The sequence below is a fragment of the Epinephelus fuscoguttatus genome, linkage group LG22, assembly GCF_011397635.1.
Source record: "Epinephelus fuscoguttatus linkage group LG22, E.fuscoguttatus.final_Chr_v1".
Classification (NCBI taxonomy): Eukaryota; Metazoa; Chordata; class Actinopteri; order Perciformes; family Serranidae; genus Epinephelus; species Epinephelus fuscoguttatus.
Genome location: NC_064773.1, coordinates 12,385,349 through 12,406,034, shown reverse-complemented (window position 1 = coordinate 12,406,034; position 20,686 = coordinate 12,385,349). Strand labels below are relative to the sequence as shown.

At 39.3% G+C, this 20,686-nt stretch overlaps 1 protein-coding gene across 1 annotated transcript; it reads left to right on the top strand.

Moving 5' to 3' along the window:
• Positions 1 to 4,928: 4,928 nt before the first annotated feature.
• Positions 4,929 to 18,799, top strand: tcp11l2 (t-complex 11, testis-specific-like 2). Its single transcript, XM_049566530.1, has 10 exons — positions 4,929 to 5,085; positions 9,069 to 9,249; positions 9,619 to 9,751; positions 11,746 to 11,866; positions 12,041 to 12,264; positions 12,412 to 12,548; positions 13,171 to 13,346; positions 13,447 to 13,628; positions 17,143 to 17,315; positions 17,455 to 18,799. Exons 2-10 carry the CDS (start codon positions 9,081 to 9,083, stop codon positions 17,721 to 17,723), a joined length of 1,584 nt encoding a protein of 527 aa, XP_049422487.1. The 5' UTR covers positions 4,929 to 5,085; positions 9,069 to 9,080; the 3' UTR covers positions 17,724 to 18,799.
• Positions 18,800 to 20,686: the final 1,887 nt, after the last annotated feature.

Genomic DNA, 20,686 nt, shown 5'->3' with positions numbered 1-20,686 from the left:
TTTGATCACACTTATAGAAGTTAAACAAATTTTGTCTTCAATTTAGGTCTTGCCAGCCCAGTCTCCTGCTTTCTATCTGTTTTTGGAGCAGCTAGCACAGGACTTAATTATTTGCAAGCAGCCAATAAACTGCATTTTATAGCCAAGACAAGTCAATGATTTTCCGTACAACTGCTGTAGGTAGTTTTTTTGTACTATCAGGGACATTCCTTTCTTTTGCACAGACAGTGTACTTTGTTTCACGAGAAAAAGAATGTTGACAAGTTTATCCAGTTTTTAGGAAGGAAAAACCTGATTTTCTCATCTGTTATGTAGACTCAGAGGGGCCCAAATGGGGTGTTGGAAGAAACTACAATTAAAAAAAAAAAACAGAACTAAAAAGACCCAATAAATAGTCACATAGAAACATCCAAACACCTTAAAATATGGCTACAGGATCTTGAACAGGATCTCCTCCAGTATCAGCATTCTTCTCCCATGTCTATCTATGCAATCGTGATCTTTGTCTCTACAAGATCAACAAGTTCTGATGAATAAAGAACAAAGAGAAGAACAATAAATACTGTTAGTTTTCCATCACAGAATATTTACCAAATGGGAATTTTGTTTTTTGTTTTTTTTTGTCCCTGTATTTATTTATTTGTAACAAATTGGCATGTTTTGTGGGAAATTGTAATTAAAACTTAATTTTACACTGAACAGACCATTTGTCTTGCAAAAATATATCTAAAGTTTCCTTTTGAAAATTGCAATACATCCAACTTCTGTCCACTCTATGCATTCTGATTTGTCATATATGTACCATAATTTAAATACAGTTCATTACTGGGACTAATGGTCCACATGTTTAACATCATATAACAAAGACGCATCCTGTAATACATCCCTAGCTAAAAACTCTTCAGTGCAATCTCCCCCATACGATACAATACAATACAATAGAGTTTCATTTGAGGGTAAATGCACTACTTTCCATTGTGCTTTGTGGTGTAGGATTGTTGTTATCATTTTTATTATAAATTTAACCTTAAGATCACCTACAGAATGCCAATCACAGGCTTTGTCCTCAGTTTGTCAGGTGCTTTACTGGTTTTATGGTTCACGGTGTTCTTCCGGATTCTGTCACCTCTGTACTGTTAGTGCCTGTCATTAAGGACAAGGCTGGTAAACTAAAAAGCACAACTGGACTTACTGCCCTTGCCAGTATTCTCTCTAAAGTGCTGGAAAGAATTCTTCTCAGGGTTGGAAATGTTTGTTCTCACAACTGATAATCAGTTTGGCTTTTAAAGGAAACATGGCACTGCTCTAAAGGAAATAGCTGTTAAATATGGCAGCTGAAATTATACTGTATTTATGTGTTTTATTGATGCATCCAATCCTTCGAAAGGATTAATCCTGAGTTTTTTCTGTTTTTTTAATGTTTATTTTCCATATTTTTTCCTGTGTATCAAATTATATACTTATAAATTACTCCAGGGTTCGAAGGGACAATGTTGTATCTGACTTGTTTCATGGAAATAATGGTGTTCGTCAATGTGGAATGGTTGATCACTTAATACATTACATTTGCATGTTTTATACATATCACCCAATCATTTGAAAATGGACGTAGTATATGAGCGACTTTGTCATTAGGAGGTGGGGGTGAAGGTGGATGGCATGACACCTGGGCAAGATGCCTTTTGTAACAAACCATCACTGTTTTTCCAGCAGTTTATTAACCACCAAACATGGGTGTTTTGTAGAGACCCATCACTATGTTTTCAGTGGCTTTTTAGGCACCACATACGGGTGTTTTGAAGTGACCCATCACTATGTTTCCAGCAGACTTTTAGGTATCAAATGTGGGTGTTTTGTAGCAACCCAACACTGTTTTTCCAGTGGATTTTCAGGCACTAAATATGGGTGTTTTGTTGAATCTCATTGCTGTGTTTCTAGCAGCTTTTCAGAGATCAAACGTGGGTGTTTTGTAGCCACCCATTGCTGTGTTTGCAGCAGATAATTAGGCACTAAACCTACACGTTTTGTAGAGACCCGTCACTGTGTTTCCAGCATCTTTTTAGGCACCAGACGTGGGTGTTTTGTTGCGCCTTGTCACTGTATATTCAACACCTTTGTAGGCACCAAATGTGGGTCTTTTGTTGCACCACTTGCTGTTTTTCCAGTGGTTTTTCATGGCACCAAACATAGGTACCTTGTAGTTCCCTGTTGCTGTTTTTCCAGTGGGGAGAGTACCATGAAAAGCGATTGTTGCTTTAGCACCCCGGACCAGGATATTTTCAGCCAAAACATGGTATTTTCCTAACCATAACTGAATGTTTTTTGCACCTAAACCTAACCACACATTTACCACAGCGTTGTTGAAATGTAAATTTTCAATGTATCGGCTACATAGTCCTAATAACATGCAAATGTAATGCATCCATGGTCTGCAGATACGTACAATGCCATTATTTTTTTCTGACGATTGAGTTGGACATTATGTGCAATATTCCTCTCTTGATACACAAGGAAATAAAATAACTTGGCCTTTTTCTCACTGACGATTTGAATGATAACAGAGAAATTCACAAACATTATTGTAAACTATATGCTTAGGCCAATATGTTGCTTTCACAGGTTTCTGTTCTGTTGATGTAAAATGTTCATGATTTAGAGCTACAGGAAAAGCCATATGCAGAGGCTTATAGTGGCTTGCAATGATGCAGTGAGGTTGATGCTTAAGGTTCCCAGATGGCATAGTGCCAACCAGTCAACTGTATGCATTTTCTGGTGTTCCTACATGCGAGGCATGTCTAAGACATCTGATGTACAATTTTATGTGTCGCTTGGATGAGTCAGAGTCTAGACAACATTGGCAAGATTGCTTACAACTGTTTTTTATATTATTGAAAGATTAAGATGGTTTATTTTGTATGTCATGTATGTCTTATTTTCTTCTTCTATAAATTTCTATGGACCCTCTTGTGAGTCTGAAATAAAGTTTGAATTGAAATAATTATGGTAAATGGATAGAGTTGTACTTGTATAGTGCCTTGCTGGACATCTGACCACTCAAAGTGCTTTAACATTATTTATCACATTCACCCTGTAACAGATGCTCACACACTGGTGGTCAAGACTACGGTGTAAGGTGCCACCTACTGCTCAGTCAAAGTAAATATTCATATGCATTCCTACACCAACAGCACAGCTATTGGGAGCAATGTGGGGTTCAGTGTCTTGTCTAAGAACACATCATCATGTGGACTGGAGTAACTGGGGATTAAACTGCTGATCATCAGTTTAGTGGACGACTCTCTGTACCTCCTGAGCCACAGCACTCACACGATACATCCTTAATAAACTAAATAAATATAACACATATACTCTCACCACAAAAATTTGCCATTTTACAATCTGGAAAAAAATGATTCACATTAATAGATGCTTAAAGTTGAACCTTTAATTGTTTAATGTACTTTATTTGATAATTCAGTCATAGAAAGTTGTTAAAATGTAAATGTTGCCTTGAAGCAACATCATGCATTTATGGAATACTACCATGACAGTTTTTCGTATTGTCTATATAGGTTTATATTCTGTTCAAACGCATAACAGTCATCATAATCTTTCATTTTATTAATTTTTAAATATACCTACACACATTTAATAATGTTAATTTCTACTTTAACAGTGCACTCTTTTGGTCCTCTCTGCAAAACATACTATGGTTTAATTTTACAGACATTTTTCTTCTATTTGCACAATGAACGCAATATTTTTCAATGATTCTTCAAAGAAGAAGGAGGTAAAATTAGCCCTCCCAGTTGATGTTAGTGTGTTTTAGTGAGTATGAGTCAGGATTCAGAAGTTTGGAAGACAACAAGCGACTAGCAGCCTAACAGCAACACAGCAAATGGTGGCAACATACAATCTATCAGGAATCAGAATCAGAATCAGAATTCCTTTATTGTCATTGTCACAGATGTTACAACAAGATTGGTTGGGCACCCACACACCAGGAAACAGAAACAGGCTCTTAAATGTAAAACAAAGGATCAAACACTGAAATATAACTCACTATCTTGCTTTACAGAGGGTTATGGTGGTTTGATTGGAAACGTAAAGTTTGCTGAAATATGCTTACACTCTGTAAGGCATTCATGGGTTGATCCACAGTGGTACGATGTTGTCTGAGGGTAACATTCAGACAAACAAACTTAGAGTAATTTTTTAAAAATGTTTTTTAATGTATGAGTATTGCATAAACATGTATTAAAATTTTAAACAGTGTTGCACCCAAAAGTGTACCACCCCCACAACAAAAAACGTTTTTTGAAAATGTCTTTAAACTGTGGTTAGTTAGAATATTTTGTGACAAAAAAACCATTTCAAACATTTTCTTCTGTTTCTCTCAATGATATGGACCCTCTTGTGAATCTGCAATGAAGTCTGAATTATTATTATTATTGTATCATATGATTATATAAAAAATAATATAATAACAACAACGCCACCATCATCACCGCCAGCAATGATAACGATAATAATGTATTGTTATTATTATAATTATTATTATCATTATTAGAATTTTAATTTAATTTTATTTATTTATCTATTTTATTTTATTTTATTTTATTTTGAATGCTGGCTGAGTCCCCACAATGTTCTTCAAACAGACATGACTTAATTACACTGCTGTGAACCCACTGAGGTCACATCCGTAAACAAAGACGGCCCACGTGAAGAAGAACAGTAGAGCGTACCATTTCTGCCAAGGGTGGTGCGGCACGGAAAAAATCTTTAAAAATATATATCAAATTGCCTTTCGTGGGCTAGATATGTGCATTTACTTGTCTGTATACTAGTTTAAAACCTATATTTTGTTATCGAAACACTCGAATATTCGATTATAAACCTTGTGTTTGCTTTTCTTCAACCGTTGATGCCCCCTATGTATGAAATGGTTTCGCCTGTTTGTCCTAAGAGCCAGCTGGGGTAACAAGGACCTTTAAACAGAGCCACGAGCGTTTCAGGACGACGACGAGTCTTCCCTTCAGAGTTGAGCTATTTTGGGTCTCCGCTTCCGGAGACTTGAATGAGGTAAAAGTCGCTTTTAACTAGCTCATTTTACTCTATTTTACATCGTGAATCACTCGGTTTGTTGTGTTAGCAACTTTTTTTTTTTTTTTTTTAGCTTTGAGTTTGGCTTTGTTGTGAAGCGGAAACTTGGCTACAGTCGTCGAAGGATCCCCTAGCACGCTACTGTCAAAGTGTAGCTGCTGTGTAAAATTAGCCAATGTCATGATTTACACTCGGCTGTTAACGTCAGAGCGTTTTATTAAGAAAGAAAGACTGTCGTTTAGCTATCATGTAAACAACTGTCGTGAATTTGACGTCTCTGCTGCACACGTCACCTGCTGTCAGATCCTAATGCACTTTGTCTTACTGTACTTCTTGTTCAGGGTCTGGTGTTTATATAGACACAGAATCTACTATATTAAATGTGCATGGGGTTCTTGTTTTGGTCTGCTCCTCAGATCACGTGTACCCACTTCTTACGCGTGTGTGGATAATTTTTTTTCCATGTGCACGGCTGTGTAACCAAAGACTTTCCATACAGGGGTGAGAGACAGGCAGCTGCAGCCAATGACGAGAGTCCCTGTGCAGTTAGCCCAGCCTCTATGATCCACTGCTTTGTTTACATTGTACTGCAGCAGAATCTGGATCCCAGAAGGCTGTCTTTGTTTCTGCATGAGTTACTGTAATAGTATGTGGCCTATGTGCACCTCATGCATTGATTAGAAACACCTGGGCAAGTCATAGAGGCAGATATATTGTTACCAGCACATTGAATTCCTGTGCTGTATGGTGTGGTTAAAGAAACAATCTAATTATTTTAATCCCCACATGTTTATGTTTTATGTCTCTGTTTTTTGCATACTGCCTTTTACCTTAACTCTATCTAGTATGCAGACTACTTTAAGAGGATTTCTTATGATGAAGCAGCAGATGACAGAGTAGACCGTAATCCGTAATCAGTTTTCTGGACTGCACTGCTCCCATCACTCTGGATAATCTCTGAAAATTGGCCTGCTGCGTTGCTGTGACCTAGCTGTCAAGTCTAGCAGATGATGTAATGAATGAGCAGGGGGAACATGGAAGTCACACACACGCTCCCCGCACCCACCCTCACCCCTTGAGCTATCTTTAAACCAAAAGAGAAGCGAGAGGGGGTGTGCACTCATTTTTGGCAGCAGATAACTGAGACCAGGGACAGGAACACCCAAGGGTCACCCTGCCAGCACTGTATGTCTGATACAGTGCTGTAAGATAATATTAGAAGGGCAAAGGCCTACTTAACTGGAGGTGTTACAGTAAACAAGATGCATTTTTGTGTTTTTATTTAACAAGCATGTATGTGTTTGTTATGCGAGAACATGCACACAACTTCCACAGTACTGTTTGGCTTTAGCTTGTATGTATCTTACAAATAGTGTCTTTTCTGTCTTATTCTAATGTGTTCATATTTGCGTAGAGGACAGACAACAAAGGGACAGGTGTAACAGGATCGCTGCGGCGGTTGAGAAGCCCTCTGTTGTCCCATGTTGCCCCGGAGACACAAATGATCTCAGATAGGCCTGGACACAGCGTCCCTTTTGTCCTCGAGCAATACAAGCTTTGTTTAAACCTAGTCATGGAAGTTGCTTCTGTTTGTGTCCTGACTTCGGAGAGTGTGTGGCAGTAAACACACACTGAATCATAAAGCGTTTTTCCAAAGATTGCTTCATGCACCATCAGATCGAGATGTTGATACTCAGAATTGTGCAACAAGGCAGCTATCTCTGTTTCCATGGAGACTGGCCTGCCAGCTGTTTTATTAAGTGTGACTGGTGTTTTTGTTACAACATATTAACTGCCTTAGCAACAGCTACTGCTGCTAAAGTGAAAAATAAATGCTCTCTCACACACTGACAGCGACACACGCTTTCTCCAAGCACAGGTAAAACTAATGTGAAGACTTGTTGTTTTCTTCTTAGTGAATTAAATTTTAGACATCCCCTTTAAAGGACATGGCAGCTGATAGTTTTGTTATTGACAGTAAATCTGTCTCTCAATACCATCTGTCTTTGGCTCCCAGCCCCAAGCCCTTTTTTCCTACTGAAGATATAAACATTAAAGGTCCCATGTTATGCTCATTATCTATTTTGTCTCTCCACTAGAGCATGTTCACGTGGTTTGATCTTCAAAAAGCACTTTATTGTCATCATACTGTCTACCTGAATGTACCTGTATTCACCGTCTGTCTGAAACGCTCCGTTTTAGTGCCTGTCTCTTTAAGACCCCATCCAGAAAAGTCCAGTCTGCTCAGAATAACTCAATACGTTTACATGACAAAAGAGAAAACTGATTAATTGTGTTAGTCTGACTAAAGCCGCACTTTTAAAATACATTTATACTTGTTAGTCCAACTGAAATCATACCCAATTGAATGTCTCAAAGTTGGACTAACACACCCAGATAATGTGATTGGGAGTTGAAGTGCTCCTGCATGTATACAGGCAATCTGACCCAAACCCTGGGTGCTCTGCACAGGCTCCATAGTTTCTGCCCCAGGCTTTGACCCAGAAGTCGAATAGCATTAAATGTGCATCAGAAGAAAATAAAATAAAAAGTAAAGCATACAGCATGTACAGAGCTGTAACGTTGTCCAACATGGTACCAGTTTGCTGCTTGCTAGCCATAGCAAACTTGTCGATTGTTTGGTCTGTGACGTAATAGGTCAACCGGAAAAAGGTCCAACACTAATAAACTAAAAGGGGGCATATTGCCACTCATCATAGTGGAGTCAGACGTACTTCAGTCAATAAATGGACTCCCTTCCCGTGCTTGTATATCAAGGACAGTAGTCCAATTAGATAGCGTAGTAAAGCTGTAACTGTAGAAATTGGCAGACTTGTCTATTTCTGTTGTTATTCTGTTGTTGAAAATGTGTACCTTCTGAATGGTTTATGGACACAGATTCATGGTTGTTTGCATTATTTTCATTGACGACTCTAACGGTGAGAAATAAATTGCACATCAAAGAAGAAGAAGAAATGGACTTTGTTTTTGTTTGATCAGCAGCGATCAGTCTGGTCAGGCGAGCGCGTTAATTAATAGGTAGCCTGTCAATGCAGCCCCTCAGTGGCTTTAAGTTTAGGCTTAACCGCTATAGTTTCCTTGGTTTTTTTTACCTACAAGTTATTGTAAATAACCAATGTGATTAGGTCTGTAGTGTAGTTGTGACATCACAACTTCACAGAAGTCTTAAGGGCTCCTTTAAAGGCACAGTTTCTGAATATGGACTGTGTGCATTTCTCAATGGATTGACGTTTTGATCCTTTCACAGTATCTCTATTGCATCTATACTCACTTTACAATTAAAATATAACATGGAAATTATTATTTATTTATTTATTTATTTTTTTTTTTTACAATGTTGGACCTTTAAAATGGGCACATTATGAGTATATAGTGTCATTACATTTAAAAAAGGGGCAAAGTAATCCACTAAAACAACTACTAGTACTGTAGTTTTAATTAAACTTAAATAATTTTTACATGTGGAATAATACAATTTTTTTAAATTGAATATCTATGGCACCATGATGGTGTATGTTTTGTCAGTGTGGCACATTTTTTCATTTTTAAAGTTTTTTTTTTGGACAGCAATGGTGGCCTCTGCCACTGACAGAAAGATATATCTGGCTTTGGCGACACAGACAATACTTGATAGAAGAATTAATTGTTTGTTTTGGTCATTTCCATGAAATTTGTTGCTAATAGACTAATGCAGAACATCACCAGATGTCAAATGTCAGATGTTTTACTGTTTCTGTGAGGAACTACAAAGAACAGCAGCTCCCAAACAAAAGGAGCAATGATAATCTTTCCACTTAAATTCCAAGCCTGTTGCTGTGTTTCTGTGAAAGTACTTTGATCTATCAACTTGTGATTTGCTGAGCAGGTTCAGTCAGACAAAGTGTTAAGAAATCCTTCTGCTGAAGTTGTGGTCAACAAGCTAACCAACTTCTCATGTGCAGCTATAACCCAAGATGCCTCTAAACGATGAGCGACCCACCTCCACATCCAGCGGTGAGGACCAAGGCAGCGATGTGGAGTCGTCGTCGGAGCGCTGTGACAGCATGACGTCGACCAGCGACCTGGACTGTTCCCGTGAAAGCTTCACCAGCGACACCTCCAGCAAGCATTGCACGCCCTCCTGTGAGTTTGTCCCCCTGCCATTTTTGTGGTCTTTGTATAAGATCACTGGACGGCCTCTGACTCACCGCGTTCATCTTTGTATCCATGCTTGTTTTCCTTTTTCAGAAAAATGACTCAGACTGAACTTTGAGAATTAATATTTGTAATTCACTCAAAGCCAGAGACAGGGAAAACCAATTTAAAAAAGCAATTTGACTTAACAAAGCAATTTACAGCAAAAGTATTTTTTGAAGTTGAGGTGTCAGAGCCTTGCAGAAACCTCACAACCGTCACCATGCAACTTCAACGGTCAATTTAATGTTCCTGGTTTTTTTGTTTTAACTCTAATTCATCTATTTACAAAGCTTGTTTGCTATCTGGTTCCCACAGCAAGCCCACCCAAAACCTTAACCCTGGATGAAGTCATGGAGTCTGCCAGAGACCTGTCCAATCTCAGCTTGGCCCGAGAGATCATTGTGAACCACAATTTCCATGTAGAGACGGACAGCCTACCTCAGGACAGGTATACTTTGAAAAAGATCTTAGATTTCAGCGTTAATTTCTTTGACGTGTTAATTTTTCTGTGATTAATTCAAGTTTTGCAGTATTTATGGGTAGGTACGAGGTAGCCTCCGGGTCTATAAAAGTGAAGCCAATGTGGAACTGCTTTAACCTGCATTCTTTCTAATGGCCAGCAGGGAGCGACCCCACTGGTATAAAAAGAAATTTGATTATGTAGAAGTCTTTGAGAAATTACCCTACTTCTCACTTGATTTATTACCTCAGTGAACATTTTTCTGTTGAGTTTATGGTCTCAATCTCTAGTTTCAAGTTTTCTTCAGTACAGCATGATGTTCATTTTGTAAATAATGGTCCCATTTAGAGTAAAATACATGATAAAGCAGGATATACTTTAGGCGAGGCTACCTTGGGATTGAGAAGTTGCTACCACAGCGGTGTCCTCGGCTTCTCAGTCAGAGTCACCCCTCGCTCCTCCACAGCTCCATCCTCTCGTCCAAATAGGGTCATTTCTGGCTCCAAAATAAGCAAAGCCAAATTGCCAAACTCAAGGCAGCAAACCACTGGGTGACATCACAGTGGCTATGTCCACGTTTTTAAACCATCTATGTGTGTGCTGTTGTCTCACACTTTCCACACTCTATTATTATCTTAGTTTAGACATATTTTCCCTGAAAGAAAGCAAGCTGCTTGTTGTGTCTGTACTTTGTATAGAATATAGAGTTTCACAGGACTGACAATTTTGTGTGCACCTCCTGGAGGAGAACAGTTGTCATCAAACAGAAACTTGAAACACTGATGTGTGAGTTTTCAAAGCAATGTGAGACAGCGGAAATCCAAAGAGACCCCATTATTTGCTCCCAGACATCAAGCGACTGAAACCAAAACACTGACGACTTATTAAACACATCAAGCTTCAAAACTCATGACAGCCTCTGACAAACACAAACAGCATCAGTCACATGTTTAAATACACCAACAGGGATATAATGTAGGGGCTTGTCTATGACTGCCTGGCATGACCAGCCATTGTGACACTGTCTGTAAAGTTTATTTAGCTACTTCATAGTTTAATGACTTCAGCTAAAGAGATGAAATAATTCAAAATAAAATGCAAAATAATATAAAACACTTTAGTCTACATATCTACATATAACATTTAACATTACCTTCTTTCACATGAAAAAACTGCAGCAATTGAAAATTATTTTCCATGCTCAACAAAAGTAGTGACATTTTTTTAAATAATATTTCTTAATATGATGTCAGTTATCCAGCACCTGAGTCTTAAACAGGGGGTCCATGGCCCTAAGGGGTTCCTCAGGGTTACTTGAGGGGTCCTCCAAATTCTTGTTTGACAATTAAAGTTATGTTCTCTTTTTTTTAATGAAAATATGTATGAAAATACACTTTAAAAAGTGAATCCAACATATTATTAGCTAATATAAATTGTCCAATTTTACAAAACTAACTGTTACATATGAATTCCTGTGCAATCATGTGAGCTAGCTAATGCTAAATCACCGTGCGGCACCTATCCATATTGGCGAGGTGAACTACTAGGCTAACATTTACATACTATTCAAACATACTGGCTAATTACCTGTTTCGTGATTCAGTGTACGGACATTCTTGTGAGTCACGATGGATTGTTTGTAACTTCAGCAAAAGACTCTGACACAGTGTCCACCTAAGAAGAAACCACCAGAAAAAGTGCAGAGGGTGAGGCTAATGGACCTAGCCGTGCTACAACTGCTGCTGACTTAACACCTACAGGCCAGCACAAACAAGAGAAGACCAAAAAATATTAAAAGATGCAATGTATGGGGAAGGGTCCCAGCTCTGTCTCTCTTTGAGCTAAGGGGTCCTTGTGAAGATCTCTGATCAAGTACTTTGTGCACCATTCTTGCCAAAGCCCATTTCATACATGACTAGTTTTCCTAGAGGATGATTGACTCCGCTAAACTAAATCTTTCATCTCTTTTTTTTTTTTCCTAGCTTATGGAAGGCAGTCAGAGATAACCTCCACAAGGCCTTTTGGGACATCCTGGAGTCCGAGCTGAACGACGACCCGCCGGAGTATGGACAAGCCATCAGATTACTGGAGGAGATCAGAGAGGTCAGCACACACAGCATGATGTGATGTGATGTTAACAGCGTCACTAGACTTAACATAACAGTTAAAGATTCTTCAGTATCTGCTTCTCTTTATGACCATTACCTTTACTGTGACTGGTATATGTAGAAGAACAACAGTGAACTGATGCTCATTGCCATTTTCCTCTTTGGACAGATTTTACTGTCGTTCCTTAATCCGGGCGCCAATCGGATGCGGACCCAGATTATGGAGGTGCTGGACATGGACCTGATTCGTCAGCAGGCTGACAACGATGCTGTAGACATCCAAGGGCTTGCTTCTTACATCATCACCACCATGGGCAAGATGTGCGCACCGATTAGGGACGAGGAAATCAAGAAGCTGCGCGAAAGCTCAGATAACATTGTGACACTGTTCAGGTAAATACACACAATAGGTTTAAAGTATTTAAATACTTGTGAAAGGCGTCTAAAAACAGCACAGGAAAACTGTATTGAGAGAGTTCTCTCATTTAGCTATTTTTTTTAAGGAGCATTTTAATAACAGTGGCTTTTTTTTCACACCAGGGAGATCTTCCGTGTGCTGGACCTGATGAAAGCGGACGTAGTCAACTTAACAATCAATATTATGAGGCCTGTGTTGCAGAGGCAGGGTGTCGAATATGAGAGGGCGACGTTTCAGAGTATCCTGGACAAAACACCCAGTGAGTGAACAAGTACACGACTTTCTCTAAAGCCTGTAATACTGTGTGTTCTATCATTTCTGTTGCCAGGTCTTCACAAAATGTGTAATCTGCTGTGTGAGGTGAAATATACTTAAGTCAGATATTTGGTCAGTGGAATCAGTTAATGATCTCAGGCCATTATAGTTTATCGTCAAAAAGTGTTTGAAAGGGACAGTTCAGATTTTATAAGGTACGACCATCTACTGTACATAGCACACTGACTATCGATGTTGGCACACTCCAAGTTTGGAGAAGCAGACAGAAGTACAGCCACAGAAGCTCAGCGATGCACTGCTGCGGACTGTTACAGCAACGGCTTCAGTTCCCCATCTGAAAGGGCTGTATGACGGCAAGGTGAAGTGGTGAAAATGTTCTAAATATAGCGTGCACTTGAACTGACTTATGTTTTTAGTTTTGTAGCTCCCCCCGTCCACAGCAGGACATTGCGCACCCTTCGTGGTGGTACTCCTGCCTGCTTCTTCATACTGACTGACATCACTGACTATCGATAAGAACCTCATACAACCCCACTTCAAAAGACTCAAACTGTCCCTTTAAGAACAAACTCCTCAACCGGTATTCCTGTGATAAACCTCTTCAGATGCTTTGAAGCACACCACGTCGTGGATCAAGTCAGCACTGGAGGAGCTGTTGGCCATCACCCCCAAAGACGGTCTGGAGAAAGGAGAGCGACTGGTGCCTGGGCCCTTTCAGGTCCTCAACACTGCCTTCCTACGCATCCTTACATGGGAGTACGACAAGAGCCCGCTGCCTGAGGTGAGTGCGTTTTTTATTTTATGTATACTGTCACATGTGTGCTGATGATTATTAAACATTTCATGTGGGTGAATTAATTTTCCAAACTGATTATTTTTAGACCTGGATGACTGATGAGACACGTCTGCGAGAGATTCAGTGGCAGCTCCAGCGGTGTCAGGCGGTGAACGAGGTGCTGCTCATTATCTACAGCACCATCGGAGGGCCTATCCAGGGTCTGTCCTCGCTGTCTGACCGCCTGAAGAGGATGATTAGTGTGCTGCTGGATGGGATGCACGGCCGGTCAGTTCACTTTTCTTTATCCATTTTAAACCCACATTCAGTATTTAGACATACAAGTAATTATCGCAGGTTTTTTGTAGAAGTCCATTTCCACCACTGTGATGGGGAAAAAATCCCGTTATTCATTATAATGAGAAGTTTTCTCGAAATAATGAGTTATTGTCTCAAAATTGAGAGAAACGGTACTGAGTCATTATTTTTAGGTACAGTGTCATCATTTTGAGATAGTTAAGTCATGATTATGAGTTCCTCAATATTTTAAGAGACTAACATGTTTTGAGACACTAAGTGATTATCTTTGAGATGCTGACTCATTATTTTGAGATACTAACTCATTATTTTGAGATACAGTATCTCACATAAGTGAGTACACCCCTCCCATTTTTGCAAATATTTCATTATATCTTTTCATGGCACAACACTATAGAAATGACACTTTGATATAACTTAAAGTAGTCAGTGTACAGCTTGTATAGTAGTATAGATTTACCTTCCTCTGAAAATTACTGAAAACACAGCCATCAACATCTAAACAGCTGGCAACATAAGTGAGTACACCCCACAGTGAACATGTCCAAATTGTGCCTAAAGTGTCAATATTTTGTGTGCCAACCATTATTATCTAACACTGCCTTAACCCTTTTGGGCATGGAATTCACCAGAGCTCACAGGTTGCTTCAGGAATCCTCTCCCACTCCTCCACGATGACATCATGGAGCAGATGGATGTGAAGACACCTTGCGCTCCTCCACCTTCAGCTTGAGGATGGCCCACAGGTGCACAGGTGAGTTTAGGGCTGGATACATATTTGGCCAGTCCATCACCTTCACCTTCTTCAGCAAGGCAGTTGTCATCTACTAGGTATGTTTTGGGTCATTATCATGTTGGAAAACTGCATTGCAGCTGAGTTTCTGAAGAGGGGCGATCATGCTCTGCTTGGAATTCATGTTTCCCTAAATGAACCAAGCTCCCCAGAGCCGGCAGCACTCATGCAGCCCCAAACCATGATACTGCCGCCACTATACTTGAGTATAGGCATGGGACAGTTGTCTTGGTGCTCTTTCAGCATGTGTGGCACCTTGGTGAAGAGCACCAAGACAACTGTCCCATGCCTACACTCAAGTATAGTGGTGGCAGCATCATGGTTTGGGGCTGCATGATTGCTGCCGGCTCTGGGGAGCTTGGTTCATTTAGGGAAACATGAATTCCAAGCAGAGCATGATCGCCCCTCTTCAGAAACTCAGCTGCAATGCAGTTTTCCAACATGATAATGACCCAAAACATACCTAGTAGATGACAACTGCCTTGCTGAAGAAGGTGAAGGTGATGGACTGGCCAAATATGTATCCAGCCCTAAACTCACCTGTGCACCTGTGGGCCATCCTCAAGCTGAAGGTGGGGTAGCGCAAGGTGTCTTCACATCCATCTGCTCCATGATGTCATCGTGGAGGAGTGGGAGAGGATTCCTGAAGCAACCTGTGAGCTCTGGTGAATTCCATGCCCAAAAGGGTTAAGGCAGTGTTAGATAATAATGGTTGGCACACAAAATATTGACACTTTAGGCACAATTTGGACATGTTCACTGTGGGGTGTACTCACTTATGTTGCCAGCTGTTTAGATGTTGATGGCTGTGTTTTGAGTAATTTTCAGAGGAAGGTAAATCTATACTACTATACAAGCTGTACACTGACTACTTTAAGTTATATCAAAGTGTCATTTCTATAGTGTTGTGCCATGAAAAGATATAATGAAATATTTGCAAAAATGGGAGGGGTGTACTCACTTATGTGAGATACTGTATACTCATTATTTTGAGATATTAACTCATTATTTTTGAGATATACTCATTATTTTGAGATACTAAGTCATTATTACCTCCACCAAGGAGGTTATGTTTTTGCCGGTGTTGGTCTGTTTGTCTGTTTGTTTGTCTGCAAAATAACTCAAAACGTTATGAACGGATTTTGAATAAATTTTCAGGAAAGGTGGATAATAGGACAAGGAAAAGATGATAAAATTTTGGTGGTGATCTGTTGAAGCGAAGTGGATAAAATAATAAAATAGCGCTAAATAGCACTGTGTATTCACCGAGTTTTAGAATAGACTCAGACCAGACGTGCGCCACCGATTGGCAGTGGTGAGGAGGCCTACTTGGGCCCGTCAGGAATACATAAAGTCTATCGTCTGACTGAATGGGGGTTTTCCTGACTCAGTGAATACATAAAGTCTATTGTCTGACTGAATAAGGGTTTTCCTGACTCAACGAATACATAAAGTCTATTGTCTGACTGAACGGGGGTTTTCCTGACTCAATGAATACATAAAGTCTATCATCTGACTGAATAAGGGTTTTCCTGACTCAATGACATGGTATGTACAAAACATTGCTGTTGATTAAAAGTGCCTCCCAACTTGATGTTTTGGTCACGCACATAATGTTAGCGATTGACAAACGTTAGTGGTTAGTGAAAGTTAGCTAAACGTTAACAATTAGCTAAAGTTAGCAATTACATTGACGACATCTTCAGCTGGTACTAGAGCCAGCACAATTTTAAACAGCAATAAACGGCAATGTTGCCTATTTCCTTCCTACAGGTGTGTTTATTCCTGCCATTACAAAAGGTAGCATAACGTTAGTGATTGACAAACGTTAGCGGTTAATGAAAGTTAGCTAAACGTTAGCGATTACCCGACGTTAGCCAACGTTAGCGATTAGCTGACGTAAGGGGGGGAACGCGAGGGGGAGGGAATATCACCTACTTGGCGGAGGTCTGCACTCTCTGAGTGCTTTTCTAGTTTTGAGATACTAACTCATTATTTTGAGATATTAACTCACAGTATTTTGAGACATGAACTCATTATTTTGAAATATACTCATTATTTTGAGATACTAACTCATTATTTTGAGATACAAAGTCATTATTTTGAAATATACTCATTATTTTTGAGATACTCATATTTTTAAAATTACACTAACTCATAATTTTGAGATATAAAGACATTATTTTTGAGAGTTTCTTATTATTTTAAGTTACTAACTCATAACTTTGAGATACTGAGTAATCGTTTATAATAATATTATTTAATGGTAACATAATAAAAATGTAAATATACTCATTATTTTGAGATGCTAAATCATTATTTTTGAGTTTCTTATTTTAAGTTACTAACTTACAACTTTAAGATACTGAGTAATTGTTTATAATAATATTATTTAATGATAACATAATAAAAATATAAATACACTCATTATTTTGAGATGCTAATTACTTTAAGAGACTAATTTTTTTAGATACTGTGTCATTCAATTGAGATAAGTAAGTCATCATTTTTAAGGAAGCTTGTCGTTATTTGAAAATACTAACAAATTTCTTTGAGAAGTTTCTCATTATAATGACTTATAAGATCTGTTTTTTCATTACATTATTAGAAATGTGTTTTCAGAGCTATTCTTGATCTTCTTTATGTTAAATAGGAGCCTAAATGAGAATTCTCCTCTCCTTCTATGTGTAGGGACTTTAACCTAGAAGAGGCACTAGAGGGCGTCAGTGCTCAGATCTGCTGTGAGCTCAACAAGTCATTGACAGAGAGGAACTATCCTGCACTGAGCCCGGCGCTGCAGGCCACCCTCAGAGGCCAGATCTGCAGCATCACTCAGGAGGACAATCCCATCCGCACTCTCGTTGGTAAGACTTATGCCAGATTGTAAAGATGTTTTCATATCATTTGAGAGTAGAGTGCCCCAAATTCTTCTTTTACTGAGACATTGAGGTTTGTTTGGCATTTTTCTAACCTGCTATTTTCTCTTGTTCTCTCTGTGTGCAGAGGATCGTGTGCATCAGTACTTCATGGCACTCATCTGTGATCCCAAACCCCAAGCTAAACTTGAACAAGTACCAGCTGGCTTGACCGCCATCAAGCCTGAACTAGCATTGTTGGGAGCAAAGTTTGTCTCCCTGGTGAACTACAACAAGGCAGTCTATGGACCTTTCTACGCGGATATCATCAAGAAGCTGATATTCAGCAACATCAGCCCACCACCAGCAGCAAACCCTCCTCAGGACACTGCTCAGGACTCCGCCGCCTCCAACTGAAACACAACTTTGGCTTGCGCCGTCTAAGGAGTCTTTTTGCTTCTAGAAGTAGCTAAAGCTAAGGAGGTACTACAGCAGCTAGGCAGTGCAACTGCTTCGCTCAGGCCAGTGTGCTCCAATAATTGGGGTTACCTTTGTTATATTGTAAATGTAGTTTTTGTCACTACATTTGGCAGTGACGGCACTGCAGTGTAGGCACCATGCAAGAGACATTTAATGTGACCTGCATCCTTTGTGATAAAAAAATACGCCCTTCTTTGAATACCTACAGTTTCAAACCGGAAAACCAGTGTTACAGCGACCCATGTCTGAACCTAATAGTGATCCTTACGCTGTAAATTTGACTCATGTTATTGTGGAAGGAGTCCACAGGGAGAAAAGGGCAAAACCTTAGAATGTCTAAGGCCTTCATTTAGCTTTATAAAGCAAGGAAGAAGAAGCTTATATATTGAGAAAGGTAGCAGAGTAGCATCGCAGATTTCTTATGAATAGCAAGTTATTTATCACTGATAAGTTTAAAGGTAATCCTAACCGCCTTTGGACATCAGAGAGCCCGTTTCCTTTGGAGTTAGTCCTTTTGATTGTTCTCACTTTGACGTCTTTATCAGCCAGAGAACTAAACTTTCTGTATTTTTTTTTAATCTACTGATATTACTATACAGCAAAAAAACAAAAAAAAGGCAAAAAACTGTTTGCAACAAAAGAAATAACCGTTGTCTGCATGAGTAGCTTTGTGTTGGGGTTAAATCATTTTAGTTTTTCTTGTCACATGTTGTCTGTTCTTTACTTTTACTTACTCTCTGCCGATGGATTACTTGTTATATTGATTTAGTTATGTTTGTTACATTTTTGAGGTACCGTTGTCGTTGCAGTATTGCTGTGTTGACTGTTAGAACCTGTGGGGAAATGAAAGGTGCTGAACTCAAAGAGATTTTATGTCCAAAATTTCCAGTGGACCCAACAATGCACACAAAGAAAAGCCATTGTGCACTTTCAGAGGTTTACAAGAAAATGTGGGAAGTTGTTGTTCTTTTCTTCTGTACCACAGTTAATATAATAAAACTGCAAAAAGAAAATTGCCGGTGTCTTCATTTATTTGAGGACAGATTTTAAGTGGTCTGACAAAACATTAATGTGCTCTGTGTGCCAGAGGTCAGAGGAGAATGGTCAAACTGGTTCAAGATGATAGAAAGGCAACAGGAACTCAAATAACCACTGGTTACAACCAAGGTCTGCAGAAGACCATCTCTGAACCAACAACACGTCCAACCTTGAAGCAGATGGGCTACAGCAGCAGAAGACCACACCAGGTGCCACTCCTGTCAGCTAACAACAGGAAACTGAGGCTACAGTTCACACAGGCTCACCAAAACTGGACAATAGAAGATTGGAAAAACGTTGCCTGGTCTGATGAGTCTGGATTTCTGCTGCCACATTCAGATGGTAGGGTCAGAATTTGGTGTAAACAACATGAAAGCATGGATCCATCCTGCCTTGTATCAACGGTTCAGGCTGGTGGTGGTGGTGTAATGGTGTGGGGGAGATTTTCTTGGCACACTTTGGGCCCCTTAGTACCAACTGAGCATGGTTTAAACACCACAGCCTACCTGAGTATTGTTGCTGACCGTGTCCATCCCTTTATGACCACAGTGTACCCATCTTCTGATGGCTACTTCCAGCAGGATAATGCACCATGTCACAAAGCTCAGATCATCTCAAACTGGTTTCTTGAACATGACAGTGAGTTCACTGTACTCCAATGGCCTCCACAGTCACCAGATCTCAATCCTATAGAGCACCTTTGGGATGTGGTGGAACGGGAGATTCACATCATGGATGTGCAGCTGACAAATCTGCAGCAACTGTGTGATGCTATCATGTCAATATGGACCAAAATCTCTGAGGAATGTTTCCAGCACCTTGTTGAATCTATGCCACCAAGAATTAAGGCAGTTATGAAGGCAAAAGGGGTCCAACCAGGTACTATTAAGGTGTGCATAATGAGGTCTCATATGACCTGACTTCCAGGATGGTCCAATTTAGCTGCCATGCTTTCCCTGTTCTTTTGCTGCCTGTTTCCTTGGTACCATATTGTCTACAATAGATGTGCATGTGTGCTTGACTGTGTGTAACAATGACGGACAATTCTGGACTATTGTGGCTGACATGGACTCGCTGCATCATCTTTGATATTTTTTTTAAAGTAAAAATATCTGTAATATTACAGGGTAGCACATAATAGCATAAGTCATGATTTGATGGCACCTGGTGGTAGCCTAAAAACAAGTTAGTTTCACTTCAGAAAAATGTCTGATTTAAGCTTTTTTTGGTCTTATTTTACCTAAATGCATTAAGCACTCATTCAAAACCCTTTGCAATTAAAACAGAAAGTGCACTGCGACAACTGCTATATATATATATTTTTATCTATATTAAAATATTTGCTCTGCATCCTGATTATCTCAGACCTATCAAAAATGATTGCTTCATGTTAAGCACATTTATAGTAACAATGCAATAACACGTTTAGTGACTGACTGCTGATATTTTTCATACTTTTTTTTTAATCTGTGGACCAATCTTGTGTCTGAAATAAAGTTATATATATTTAAAGAGCCCAGGATGTAAAACCTTATTTGCCCCATTTTACCTGACATCCCACATTACCTCATTTCACCCTAACAGTAAACCATGATACATTATATTAATGCAGAATCCAAAAACTTAGATTTTTCCCTGAGCATCCATGATTAGCTTGCATCCTTACTCATTAAATAGACACCAAATTAATTTCAGGCAGCTAATAATGTCTCTAAATGGATATACAATGGTGGAAATGATACACAGACTTTTTATTCAGTTATACTACAGAGCTTTGCAGGTCTGAGAACAAGCTGATTTATTCACAGCATATATTATCAATCTATTTACGGCTACTTATAATTGCATTATCAGCGCATCCT